Genomic DNA, 13825 nt, shown 5'->3' on the forward strand with positions numbered 1-13825 from the left:
GGGTGGTTATTGCATTAATTGAAGCGTTCCTGGTTGGACAGGTTGTAGTGTCTCTGGATTAGTGAATTGTTGCAATGACAGTTTTGGTTGTTCGACTGGGCGGAGTAGGACATAGGACTGGTGGAATGGCCATGGATGGATGTTGGTAAGATTTGAAAATAATAATGATTGGGTAATTCCAGAAGTCAAAGGGCTGCTAGATGTAACCATTGGAGTTGCTAAATGGCCTCGACAAGCGTTACTAAAGGGTCAAGATTGCCGGAGAACAATGAAGATTACTATACAAAGGCTGCTTTATTTAGAAGGGGAGGCCGACTCGTGGATTATCAGGACATGGTGAGTTATCAAAGTGAATGGTATTATCAACGTAGGTGCACAAAGAAATAGAGAATAGGGAAAAATATGAGGGCCTAAGGGAGATATGTCTGCTAACACGTTCAGTTGGATATGACCATAATCCTACTGAAATTGGCAAAAGTTGCCACTTCTAGCATCGAACGAGTAACTTGTGGCACATGTAGAAGATGATCTCTTGCCCCACTTTTTTGTCATTGTGTCCTTTATTAGTCATGGCTGATGTGTAAAAGTAAAAAGGTTAAAAGTTGTATGTTCTGTGAAGAATTGTTTTATGCCTAAAACTGGTGACATCTGTTAGTTATAAGATCCTTGCCATCCTGAATTTCACTGCTGAGCAATATCAGAACCGCAAGAACATTGTCTTCCATTGCTTCATCCAAGATATCAATTCCAAAAATGTTCTGTCATGTTGTGTTAATTGAGGGGCAGAACTACTTGATGTAAAGTAAATGTCACTTATAAACATCTTTCATCTCAAGCTGTCTGGGCATCCTCATCAGAACCCCCACTGCCTGCAAGAGACCTCAGATTACCACGTGCTATCTGTGAGAGATTCAAGCTGCCCTATATATTGTTTTTTTGCATTCTAGTACTTGTAATGCTCAGATATTTGCTTCTTCAGATACTTTATATAAACCTTTGCAATTTTTCTCCAAGTACTGCTTCACTAAAGCCACAAAGCACTCAATAATGTTACCTGCAGAGTCCAAACACTGTGACTTGACTTCAAGTTCTGTCTCTTCTGCAGAGACATTAGTTCCGTTTTTTCTGACTCCCTCCGAGTGTACAGTAGTATTGTAAGCCGCGGTATCTAAGCAGCTCAGGTGCTCCAATATTTGTGCTTCTGTGCTTCCCTGAGAGTGCTCAGAGTGTGAATGAGCTCTGGAGTAGCGGCTGCCCTCCACTCCGCCTCTTTATATTAATGCTTGGCTGCATCCTGTTCCCAGAGTAGGAGTGAGTCGGATTCCAAAAAACGTCTGTATGCACTCCCCTCCCCCCCTCCCCCCTCCTTCCCCCCCCCCTTTCCTGGAAGACCACCTTAAAGGTCTTTGTTATATCCTACGTAATTATATAACATGTATTCTAGCCCTGCTGCCTCTAGCTGCTCAGCCAGAGTGTGTCTTGGTATTACAATGTTGGTGTGCCTGTGATGCGTGGAATGCCTGGGTGACTGAGTGGGGTGAATGTGGCAGTTGGAGATGGGCTGAGCAGCTAGGGAGGCTGCTCGTGGTGGGGCTGGTACCACACTAGGCTGGCTGGAGTCATCTAATATGTAACTTGATCTGAAGACTGAATAAACTAGTCTTGAACATACTACCTGGCTCCTGGTGTCTTTCCACTAAGGACACAACATAATTTTGGCGACGAGGACAATCTTGAACCCCAGTGTCTCTTGGTACACCAAAGAAACAAAGAAACTAAGAGACTAACTAAGAGATCCTACTAGCAATTTCAAGGAAAAGAAAAAGGTATTTCCAGGCAAAACAGCGCCAGCCCCACCAGTGTCCTTCCTGTTGACAGCCCCAACGAGCAGTGTCACCACCAACTGACACTTCAGCCTGGGAATATATCTGCAGCTGTGAGCTGGTGGAGTAGTGCAACTACAACCGATTTTGGGTGGTCCAGCCACAGCGGTGAACAGTGAGTTGGTTGAGTAGTTCAACTACAGCCTCATCTGGAGTTCCAGCCACTTGGTAATGTACAAGAATGACTGTGAGTTGGATGGGTAGCGTCTCTACAACCAGGTGTAGGTGTACCAGCCACATCACGCTAAAGTGTGAAGAGTGCCTTTTAATTAAAGTGACTGAAAAGAGTTCAAGGCACAATTTTTGACATGTCCAGTCAAAAGGGACCAGTTGTTAGTGTTACAGTCAGAGCGCTCTACAGAGCTTACTACGTCTTTATAGTCGAGGCACATTCTTGGATGTGTAGTTACTAAACGTGCAGGCATTGAAGGAGAATTTTAGTTATTAATCCATAGCAGCAGAGATGATATAAAGTTCTTTCAAGGTTACAGTGAAAGTGAATTACATGGAAAAAGCTTTGTGTTGCAATGTTCTTCATCCAGTGGCAGCACTGATGGACTATGTTTTATGCCTGTCTAGTAGCAGCATGTTTGAAACAACGAAGGAAGCTGCCTTTTCTTCCTCAATCTAAGGATGTCTACTTTACAAGTGAGGTGGTTCTCATAGTGTTTGACACTTTAAAAGCACGGTTTCTGTGCGAGGACCACAGCGGAGCTTTGCGGGCCAATTTGATGCAAGTACAGAAGTTTCACTTAACATTCACCGTGGGAAACGCTTTGTGATGTTTGCCGATTACGAGTAACAAATTATATTTAATACACATAGTAAATGGTTGTAGGTAGCCCCGCTGTACAGCTGGCAGTTAAACCGCAAGCTTCAATTTCAAAGGAGTATCCTCGCGCTTACCTGCACGAGCTTCTGGTCGCGTGCAGTTCTCTGGCAAGATTCTCAGCCTCAACTTCGTTCCTTGGGCTCTTGTGGACGTTTGGCGCAAGGACACGCCGTGAGCCACTCGGTAGTAGCGTCCATAGCGTGCCGCCATTTTGTGGTTGGTTGCCGCTCTTGGACTTCTTCTATATGGGATCCAGTTTGGAGAAGTGCCGTCCTCAATTCTCCTTTTGCCAACCACGTTGTTCGTTGAATAAAGTTTCAGGAATATTGACATAAGGTCCAGCAACAGTGTGGTGCGCTCAAGACGTCTTTGCCAACATGCTGCGGTTTTCTCTCTGGGTACTTCTTTGTTTCCAGCGATTCGTTTTACCCGTGAACTTTGCTACACTTGAGTTTGGTTCACGTGATGCGCCCATCACAGTTTGCTTTCTTCTAGTTGCGTGTGACACTGATTTACCGCTTGGGGTATTTTCGTCGTGGGATAATTTTTGGCGTAGCACTCCGTGTCTAGTATGTTGGAGACCGCGTGACCCAAGGACTGCGAGTGACATTTGCCACACAGGTTTGAAAGCATAACCAATGCATATGGTAACGCGCACTTAGTTACTTGTGCCATGCCTGTACTAGTATAACAGTCTTGGTATTTCTTTGGGATTCATCGTGTGTTGAAATCTGTTGTGGTTAAATTATGCTAGGCTGTGTGGTTTGTGCTGTTTTGCTTTTTCTTCAACAGGGGATGTGTTAACAAGCCACTACTCGGGTGAGAGTTCACTCACTGGTGTGTCACTCCTGCGCTTACTAACATAGTGCTGTCTCATTTTCTGCTTGTTTGTTTGTTGAGATGCAACAGGTTTATGTCAGTCCTTTGATGGATTCTCTTAGTTTAGTTTCTAAGGGTGGTATTCACAGTTCCCTTACATGAGGGATGGTCGTAGGTACTGTTACTCATACATATGAGTGTGTAACCTCTTCAAGGGGTTTGGTTTATGGGTTAGTTCGTACATTGGTTCTTGAGTAAATTCCCATTGTTGGATCCAGGTTTATTAGTTCTATGAAACTGTGTGTTACTCCTACATTGGGGTATGTAACTTCCACGAGGGGGTTGGGACAGGAGTTAGTTCCCGTTAGCATGTACCTAGGTTAACTTCTACGCGGGGTTCGATGTGGGACATAATCCCTGTTTCTGTTGTGCACAGTACTTTTTGTACGTACCTCTATGGTTGGTAATATGGGTGACGACCTTAATGCAATGTTCTGATATGTGTTATGATTCTCGTTTGAAGGGGATGGGAGTTTCTTTTAGGTTTTGTTTAGAGAAAAAGAGGTAATGTTATATCCTACGTAATTATATAACATGTATTCTAGCCCTGCTGCCTCTAGCTGCTCAGCCAGAGTGTGTCTTTGTATTAGAATGTTGGTGAGCCTGTGATGCGTGGAATGACTAGGTGACTGAGTGGGGTGAATGTGGCAGTTGGAGATGGGCTGAGCAGCTAGGGAGGCTGCTCCTGGTGGGGCTGGTACCACACTAGGCTGGCTGGAGTCATCTAATATGTAACCTGATCTGAAGACTGAATAAACTAGTCTTGAACATACTACCTGGCTCCTGGTGTCTTTCCACTAAGGACACAACAGTCTTCCATTCCACCGCTGAGGAAGCCAAGCCCTCGTTGCGCTCAAAGAAGTTTTGGATTGAGCCTGCGAGTGTGTCTCGGAAAGGCGGGTCCTCAAGGGTGTAAGGCTGTAGCCGCCAAGTTGGTATCGGAGAAGCCCTTCATCCCTATTGTGGGAGTTATGGCTGGAAATTTCCCTACCCAGATAGTCCGGTGAGGTGATGGGCAAATCGTATGTGAACAAACAATGCGGGCAAGGTGGATGTAGAATTTATGAACTGGTGAATAGAAAGAGTAGAGTCTAACTCCTATGTTTTGTTGCTGCCAGACGTCTGCCAAGGCTTATTGTTGCAGACACTGGCCCAGATACCTAGTGGTGGTAACCATGGTGAGTGGCAGGTGAGATTGATCCAGGTCGGGGTCCAATACTGTGTTAAAGGCCCACGTAGGAGCCTGGCAATGTGTGCCCACATTGCTAGGTTGAGAGACAACCGCTGTAGGAGTTAAGATTGTTTGGTGTTAGGGCGCAGATGCTACATATTCTTGCCATGTGGGTGCGCCTCAAGGATAATGAATCTACCCTGTGAATCCACCTCTTGCAACAGACCCTCCACTGGGGCCCGCATTCACCCATATTAGGGCCCCCTAGCATATTCTAAGTAGTTGGTTGTGCATACCTGACACCTCCACCGTTTCTTAATTTGGGCCCCCTCCAGGTGTGTGATCTGTGACTCTTGTAGCACAGCTATGTGTACCCCTTTATGTTTCAGTCAGAAAGGTGCATACACTGTAGCGTTTGGTGGGAGTGTGCTTCCCTCATATATTCCAGGAGAGCACATTGCAGGAGCGAAGCGTCATGTGCCTAGAGTAGTTGTGCCTTTCCTCAGTTCCCATGTGGAGGCAAAGGTGGCCCGAGATTGAGGTTTAGAAGGGTAGAATTAGAGACGCCCCTCCTGAGAGAATACAACCTGAGGCCAGTGATCGCCATACTATGAGGTCAAGAGACAAACAACATCATACTGTAAATGATAGCAATATTACGGGCAGCAAGGCAACAGCGTTTTCCCGGGCAACATGTCCAGTCCATCAGGAGTGAGGGGGGGATACCAGTAAAGAGGGATTTAGGGAGTGCTCCTGTCATGGTCCTTGATTATATAATTTGGGAAGGCCCTGTGTGACCTAGGGAATTGCTGGTGGTGCGGGCATGGTCATATCAACTTCACAAACCCAGGGTCAACCGTTGGTGGGGTGGGCTGGGTGTATCCTCCCCCAGCAGCGGAGCATTGTCTGTTCATATAAATTCATCCACAAATTGAGAGTCCCCCGGCCCCTGATTGGGTAGATCCGCAAAAGTGCACTGCCTCCGAAGCTGCTAATGAGGAGTCTAAATTATCTGATTGCCTCCTCCTTAGCCTCTAGCCAATCCCAGGCCTTACATGGTTCCGTGATAAACACGGACTCATTGCTGTGGATAACTTTCAGCTTGGCATGGAAATGAAGTGCATACTGCAAGCCTAGGTCTCTCCGTTTGCATTTTACCCCCAAAAAAGAGGCCCGTTGGAGCAGGACTGCCAGGGTGTAATCCGGAAACAGGAGAATCTGATGAGTGACTTGAAGAATGAGGTTAGCCTTAAGATTTGCATTGCGGTTTTTGAAGTGTAAGAGCTTTGGCGCAGCGGGGCCCCGGGCGGTGGGCGCTGTGTCAGGACCCGATAGGCGAGCTCAATGTATAGTTTCTCAGCCGGTACAGCTCTTTAAACCATTGCTCTTGGTGGTCCACCATGTTGATCCTTCGCAACCCTCTGGAAGGCCTATAATATGGATCTTGCTCCGTCGGTCTCTCCCCTCTGCATCTTCAGCCCTCGTTTCCAGGATGTTCACCCTCTAAATGAGATCCCATAGTTACTATTGAAAATCGGAGACTTGAGGCTGAAGATTGGCTTCTGTCCTCTCCATGAGGACCATTCATGCTGGGAACTTTTATGATCATGTTGGCGCAAATTACTTTCCATTGCCACAGCCTTTACCTTTGTCTCTAGGTGAACTGTGGAGGTATTGATGGTAGCTAGGAGCACATCTACTTTGTCCCATCTAGATGTATGAGCCGCCACCTCCCGACTGTTGCATTTTATGGTGGACTCAGTCAGTTGAGGCCACCATCTATGAGCCGGAGCTGCATTAGAACATTGTGCACAGACTTTTCAGCATTGGGGTTTCCACTGATAGACCTTTTAGCAAGAACAGGTGCTTTCAAATGTTCTGCTTCCTGGAGATGGATGCTATTAGTTCCATTGGAGTCCTCTACTGTCAGAACTGGCCATTAGACCGTGGCTACATTTCCTCACTTTCTCATTCGAAGGGTCATCCAGAAAATGAACACAGTGTCACTTGTGATACTGGTCACACTAAACTGTACAAAGCACCCATTGACCATGCCACAGTGCAGTACCCAGCTACCTCACCAGATGGTAGCTCATTACACTTTTGTTGATTCTGGTCCTTCTCAGAGTCACCCTCAGACTTTTTGCCTTTATCCCCCACTTTTTGCTGAATTTGTGTTTTCTGGCCTTAGAACTCTGTGCACTTTAGCATTGCTAACCAGGGCTAACATGCTTGTGCTCTCTCTTCAAAACGTGGTAGAATCGGCTTCCAGCTAATTGATATATTTATTTAACTTATAAGTCCGAAGTAAAGTGGAACTACATGTACCCAGGGCCTGTAAATTAAACACTACTAGTGGGCCTGCAGCACTGATTGTGCCACCCACTTAAGTAGCCCCTTAAACATGTCTCAATACAATACAATAAAATGTATAAAGCACACAGCTGCTTCTGGAGAAGCGTCCCGGCGCTAGCGGCCTAATTGTGGCACAGGTGACTAGTCCGATATGAGAACAGAAAGTCTGTACATCAGAATGTTACGTCTTCAGAAGCTTACGAACAACTGGTTTGGAAGGAGCAAAGCGAAAAGTCGAAGGCATTGAGTTCCATAGGTTGGAGGTCAAAAAGGAAAAGTAGCCTCCTCCTCCTCCTCCTCCTTGCTTTGCAGACCCTGGGAACACGTAAAGATGTTTGCCCATTGGAGCTCAAGGACATCCCCTGTTGGAAGGGAGGCAGTCTTCTTAAATATTATGGGCCTTTTTGATTGCAAGCTATGTAAACAAAAATTAGTGCTTTGAATTCAACAAGGCTGGAAATCGGCAGCCAGTGTAGACTGCTCATAGAGTGCGAGACAGGTGAGCGAGCCTGGATCTTCATGGTCAACCGAGCTGCAGTGTACTGAATGATCTGTAGGCAGTTTAGCAGACACGATGGTAGACCCAGATAAATGCTATTAGCATAATCAAGCTTTGAAGTTCCCAAGACATGAATGAATGACGGTCTTACAATTTTCCCCAGGAATCTGATAGATTTCAGTGTGAGGAAACAGCTGGCTGACACAGCGCTAACCTGAGCGTCAAAAGACAGACAGGTTAGGAGTTGAATTTGATGCCTAGATTTCTAACCACAGACGATGGAGTGGAGAGGGAGGGTGCCCAGCCCCGAAGGCCACCAGTTGTAAGCGTCTGGGTGGTTGTCAGTGCCAAAAAAGAGTATTTCTATTTTGTCAGAATTCACATTAAGGCAACTAACATTCATCCATTCACCAACGACCCTAAGGCAGCTCTTGAAAGCGTCCAAAGCTCCCACATCCTTCTCCTGGTATGAAAACATAAGCTTAGTGTCGTCAGCATACAAGATCACTCTCACACCCCCAGTTTCCACAAGTTTAGCTCAGGGGCCAAGTAGGTATTAAAAAGAATTTGTCTCAGGGCAGAGCCCTCAGGCATCCCGCAATCAAGTGGTGTGACCGAGGATATGAAGGGAGGAACGCCATTTTAGATCTGTCTTCCAGATAGAACTTGAACTAAGCCCACGCCGATCCTTGGACACCCACACTTCATAAACCTTCCAGGAGAATGGAGTGGGAGACCGTGTCGAAAGCTGCTGACAAATGAAGGAGGACAATCATGGCTGCCACCTCATGATTGTGATTGTCCTTAATAAATTCAGAGATCTCCAAGAGGGCAGATTCCATGCTGTATCCTTCAGGAAAGGCTGACTGAGTGTCATGAAGCAGGTGGTTATGTTCCAAACAATGGGAGAGTTGTCGGTTGACCAACTTCTCCAACATTTTGGCAACCGCAAGCAACCGAGAAATTGGTCTGAAGTTGATATGCACTTTGGAGTCCGCATGAGCTTTCTTCAGTTAAGGTAGCAGTAAGTCCTGCTTTCAACTCTGTGGCACTATAGCTGCCTCCAATGAGGCATTCATCACTTTAATAAAGATGGGATTAATCAGCGGAGCAGCAAGTTTAAGAATATCCGGAGGGCATTGGTCAAGAGGTGACCCAGAATTGCAGCTGGGCAGCAAGATAGACAAGTCCTCTAAGGGATTGGGTTCAACATTGGTCAGGGGAAATACTCCTATCCATGTTAGGGATCAGTGGCTCTTGTGGGAAATGGCCTGCCATTGCAGGCTGTGTGTGCAGTTTAACTGACATGTCGACCTGCCAAGGTAAACCATTTGACAGGCCTAAACTTTCCTTCTTAATAAATATAAGACACCCCTAGGGTAGGCCCTGGACAGCCAAGAGGGCAGGGTACAAGGTATTTAAAAAGCTGGTACTTTTTTAGTTTTACATTCCCTGGTAGTGAAAAACACTTACATTTGTTTTTCACTATTGCAAGGCCCACCTCTTCCAGAGGATAACATTGGAATGACCTCATTACATATTAGAAGTGTAACTTCCATATTAGGAATAGGTGCCCAGTTTATGTTTGGTATCTCTGGAATTGGAATTTAAAATCCTAACTTATGGTGAAGTCAAATTTTAAGTTACAATATTGGAAAGGTGAAAAGTGTCATTTTCCTACCTTAGCCTGTGGCCTGTCTCTGTTCACATGACTGAGTGTAGCTGACTGCAAAACCCCCTGTAGTTAGTCTGGAGCCGGTACAGGGGAGGCAGGATGCCTTGGGACTTCAAAAGGAATCCTCTAGAAGCTTCTCCCTCACTAGAGGGGGTACGACTGGCTATTAATACTGGACCTCAGACACCAACTCTTCAGTACACTTCTGAACCTGTTGATACTCTGTTTAATATTTGAAAAGCACACCCGTTATTCTTAAAATTTTAAACAATGATCAAAGATGTGCTGTCTTGGTGTGTCTTCTAACCAAAAGACCGAATAGTAATTGTTTCAACTTGCTTATAGCAAAAACCTGCATATCAGACCCAAGACGCACTGAAATTAACACTCGCCCTCAGGCTTAGACATTCTTCCATAATTTTATGTCACTTATCTAGAAACAAAGGATCCTTATACTCCTGTTTTGTTTAGGACATTCTTTTTAACCAAATGTTTATTGTAGCTGTGAGCCTATATGTGAAAATACTTGGCATCCTGCAATTTCCTCATCATACACAGTCCAAAGGATTGCGATAATCGGGACTAAGAAACCCAGTGCATTTTGGATCGCAGACCCTTCATCTGGGATACACTTTATATAAACATAACTAACGAAGCGCTTACAGAAATTCAGCAATCGCGAAACAAAGCGAAAACGTGGTTCAGTGTACACTGATGTGAGTTACAGGCACATTACACTACAGAGAAAGCTATAGCACACATCTGCAAGACGAACTCTGCTATGCATTAATAATAGGGAGAAGCTTCTTCCTCTTAACAGCTATAAAACATTTGCTGGAAAGAACAAACAGGATTGCGACCCCCAGGGGTGCATCCACACCTACATGGAACCTCAGTTTGGTGCTGACACAACTAATGAAAGCACTTTTTGAATCCATGATTACGTAGCACTCTGATATCTAACACTGAAAACAGTATTCTTAGTTGCTATTCCATCGTTAATAAGAGTTAGTGAAATATAAGCACATACAACACAGGAACCAGATCTAAAAATTCAAAAGGATAAAGTAGTTTTGAAAATGAACCCACTGTTTACACCAAAGGTGGTATCACAGTTAGGTGTAAACCAAGTAATACACTTACCTGCTTTCTTCCTACAACCCAAGACATAATCTGAGAAAGCTCTACATAAGCTGGATGTGAGATGGGCAATTATGTATTACTTTCAAAAGACTAAATCAGTCAGGAAGGGGGATCCATTTTTCATCTCCTTTACACAAGCAAGCAAAGGCTCTCCAGTTAGAAATGGAACTATTGCAAAATGGAAAGTCCAAACAATTTTTCACTTGCACAAAACCGCAGGAGTAACATTGCGAGAGAGGCCAAGGGCCTACTCTGCAATCACAGAGGAAAAACCCTTCTTGCCTACCTAGGAAATGTATCATTAAATGACAGCTGCAGGCTGCCACATGGTCTTCCGCATACACCTTCACAAGACTCTGCTGTGTGGGCATTCAAGTCACTAGAGAGAATCAGGTGGGACAAAGTGATAAACCACTTGTTTGCTCTGTGGTTTATACAACTTAAAGTCCTACTATCGTAGACGACGGGCATATGAGGGGTAGAGCACAGACCCTTGATTGTCTGCGATGTGGGGAGGGTTCCTACCTCCAAATGATTTGGGAGTGTCCCCATATACATTCGTACTGGCGGACGGTAACCTCAAAGTTGGTCTCAGTCTTTCGGACACATCCCATACACACCCCTCTTCTTTATATTTGGTATCCCCAATGACGAGGCTCTCCCCAGGAAGCAGCTTCTTTTTTTCACACTAGTTTTTGCCCTGGCGAAACGAGATATTGCCAAAGTGTGGGACAGTCCAACCGCCCTCTCCACTCTAAATCAAAGGGTCACTGGTAGGATGCACTGCATGAAGGAATAGAGGTTGGTTTGAAGTGGAAGAGGTTGCCCAAACACATTTAACAGAGTGTGAGGACCATGGCGATCACATTATGCCATGGGCTGGAACTCAGGATCTTCTCAAACCACCTCGAGGAGTGGAAATGACCCCAAGGGGGAGGGAACCCCTCTGTAACATCCGCAGCATGGCCTAAAGATTAATGGAGGTGGGCAAAACGAGCGAGGTCTGCTGTTGGCAGGATCTGCATCTGTCTGATGATGTTAGATGGGATTTTATAGTACTCTACTCAAATATTCATTTATATTTAAGTCTGACATATGCTAATTGTACAAGGCATGGTGGTGAATTCCTATTTTGTTACAACCATAAAACCAATAAAAAGTTTAGTTTTTTTAAAGAACACTTGTTTGCTAATGCACATGAGCAATTCCAGCCTCTTTAGCGAGGAAACAGCTACAAAGTCAATGCAGATCATGTGAATCCAGAAAAGATTAATGCAGCAAATTGCAAACGTTAGTTACAGGTAGGAGTAGTTTTGGATCTTGAAACGTTTTCTGGATACAAGTGTGAACCACCTACGTCCCCAGAAGAGGTTTGTTTCAGAGACAGCAGACTATAAAGCAAGAGAAACCTACAAAAGGTAGAAAAAGAATCTGAAGAATGCAACTTGATTGAAAAGCATCCAGGGTGTGTATATGTTATTAATAGTCAACTACTTGACGATGCCAATAGGAAAAAAAAAGAGAGAGAAGACTTGAAGACTAGCCATTTGGAAACCAATTACTAGATGGTGGCAAATTGCAGAGCATGTGAATACTAAAAAAACCTTATAGCTGCAAAACTACTACTGCCAGTAAGTAAACATTACTGAATGCGAGTAATTTAGATTTTTATATGTCTTCATTATGAATGCAAGACTATGAATGCAAAGAAAATAAATGGACGAAGTAAGATCCCCGCATGTGGCATGATGGAGCTGCATATCTTGCTCCGATAGCTCAAACACTGGTGCCTTTTGCAAATCTTAGTTCCACTGTGGTAGAAATTAAACCTTAGGGACTGAGATGTGTGCGCTACATTTTCTTGACAAAGTTGTGACCTTATGGAACTCTCTCATAACCCCTTTAAAATATTTATTAACCTATGTATTCTATTATGGTTCAGAGCCTGTTTTATTAGGTAGCACTCACTTTTACCTCTGTGTGCAGGTTACTTTCAGAATGGATCAAAGCCAAATTCATGAGAGAGGAAGAATTACCACCACAGGCTGCGGATGCAGAGAACAGAATACAGACCCTGACAACTTACAAAGCTGTGGGACTACGCGGGGAGCAGCCTGTCCGGGTGCATGTATGTGTGAAGGTAATGTATTAACTGCTCAAGGATGGGAGAGGGAGGGGTGTGTTTACATGTGAGCTTGTATGTGACAGAGAAACAGATGAAAAAACATACATCTTAAGCAAAGTCTTCAATGTGACTTTGTAACGCTGTGTTGCCATGCCCTTGTACTCTTTTTCAATAACCCCATTACCCATCCGATCTTAATGGACTTGATAGTCATGTGAACCCAGTGGGGTGCTCTCATTATACATAATTAAAGGATATGAACTGGGCTCTGATGGTAGTTGCTGTATGCAATGGTCCCCATCCCCCAAACCAGTTACAGGGGGAGAAGACATTGTAGAGGCGCCCGTTCATGTATCTTTAATTCCTCTTCCAGTCTGAATTTTACTCCACCCCCTTTTCCTGAGGTAGATCTGCATTCCTTTATGCAGTGGCGGCTTGTGATCTTTGAAAATGGTGTGGTATAAATAACAACATACCATTGTCCATAGCAAGAGTGCCTGACCCTTGCTTGCTTGCTAGAGAATTTTAATAGCCATTGTTTTTACATTTCAAAAGAAATGATCATGAAGCATTACCAAAAATTAAAGCAATTTAGTAATAACTGTAGCATATGTGATTTACAATTTTGTAAATGCTAAAATTGAAGCATTTACTGCTTTATTAAAAATAAGCTTCCTAGGAAGAGGGTGCACACACAACATTGGCGCAGGCGGGTTTCACCACGAGATCCTGTGGAGTTTCCATCATTGTCAGGAAGACCTCGGGTAGCTATGCATGCTATAAATGCTTTTTCATTCATTCATCCATTCGTTCATTCATTCAAGACCCCTCTCTTTCGCATAGGGAGCACATGGGATGACTCATGTGGGAGCTACGTGCCAGTGAAGAGTCTTTAGGGTTGGAGAGACGTTACTTTAGTCAGTGTCTATGCCCCCAAGACTTCAAAAGGTGACCCTAGATGTGGTGGTGGGCATTCTGTTGGAGGCAGGTTCCTCCTTCCACATTGTCAGGGACGACTTTAATGGTGTAATGGGCCCGACCCTAGACTGCACCAGCCTGATTAAGGGACAACAGAAGGAGATTGTTCTGACAGGTTTCACTGGCACCAGGGGTCTCTCAGACCTTTGGCGCAGACACCGCCCCATTGATCACATGTATTACTACTACTACGGAGCCCGTGAGGTATTCTCCAGATTGGACTACATCTTCACACCAGCGGGCGAAGTGAGAGGGTTGGGAAGAGAGGAGTACTTGGTTTATCGG

The 13825-nt window shown here is 44.7% G+C and overlaps 1 protein-coding gene across 1 annotated transcript in view; it reads left to right on the forward strand.

Moving 5' to 3' along the window:
- Positions 1–13825, forward strand: part of MCM3AP (minichromosome maintenance complex component 3 associated protein) — a 642417-nt gene that overhangs the window by 453971 nt on the left and 174621 nt on the right. The window contains exon 21 of the mRNA XM_078681440.1: positions 12424–12577. Coding sequence (XP_078537566.1) covers positions 12424–12577 — 154 coding nt within the window. The remainder of the gene's footprint in view (positions 1–12423; positions 12578–13825) is intronic.

The sequence above is a fragment of the Lissotriton helveticus genome, chromosome 3_1 (genome assembly GCF_964261635.1).
Source record: "Lissotriton helveticus chromosome 3_1, aLisHel1.1, whole genome shotgun sequence".
NCBI classification, from domain to species: Eukaryota; Metazoa; Chordata; class Amphibia; order Caudata; family Salamandridae; genus Lissotriton; species Lissotriton helveticus.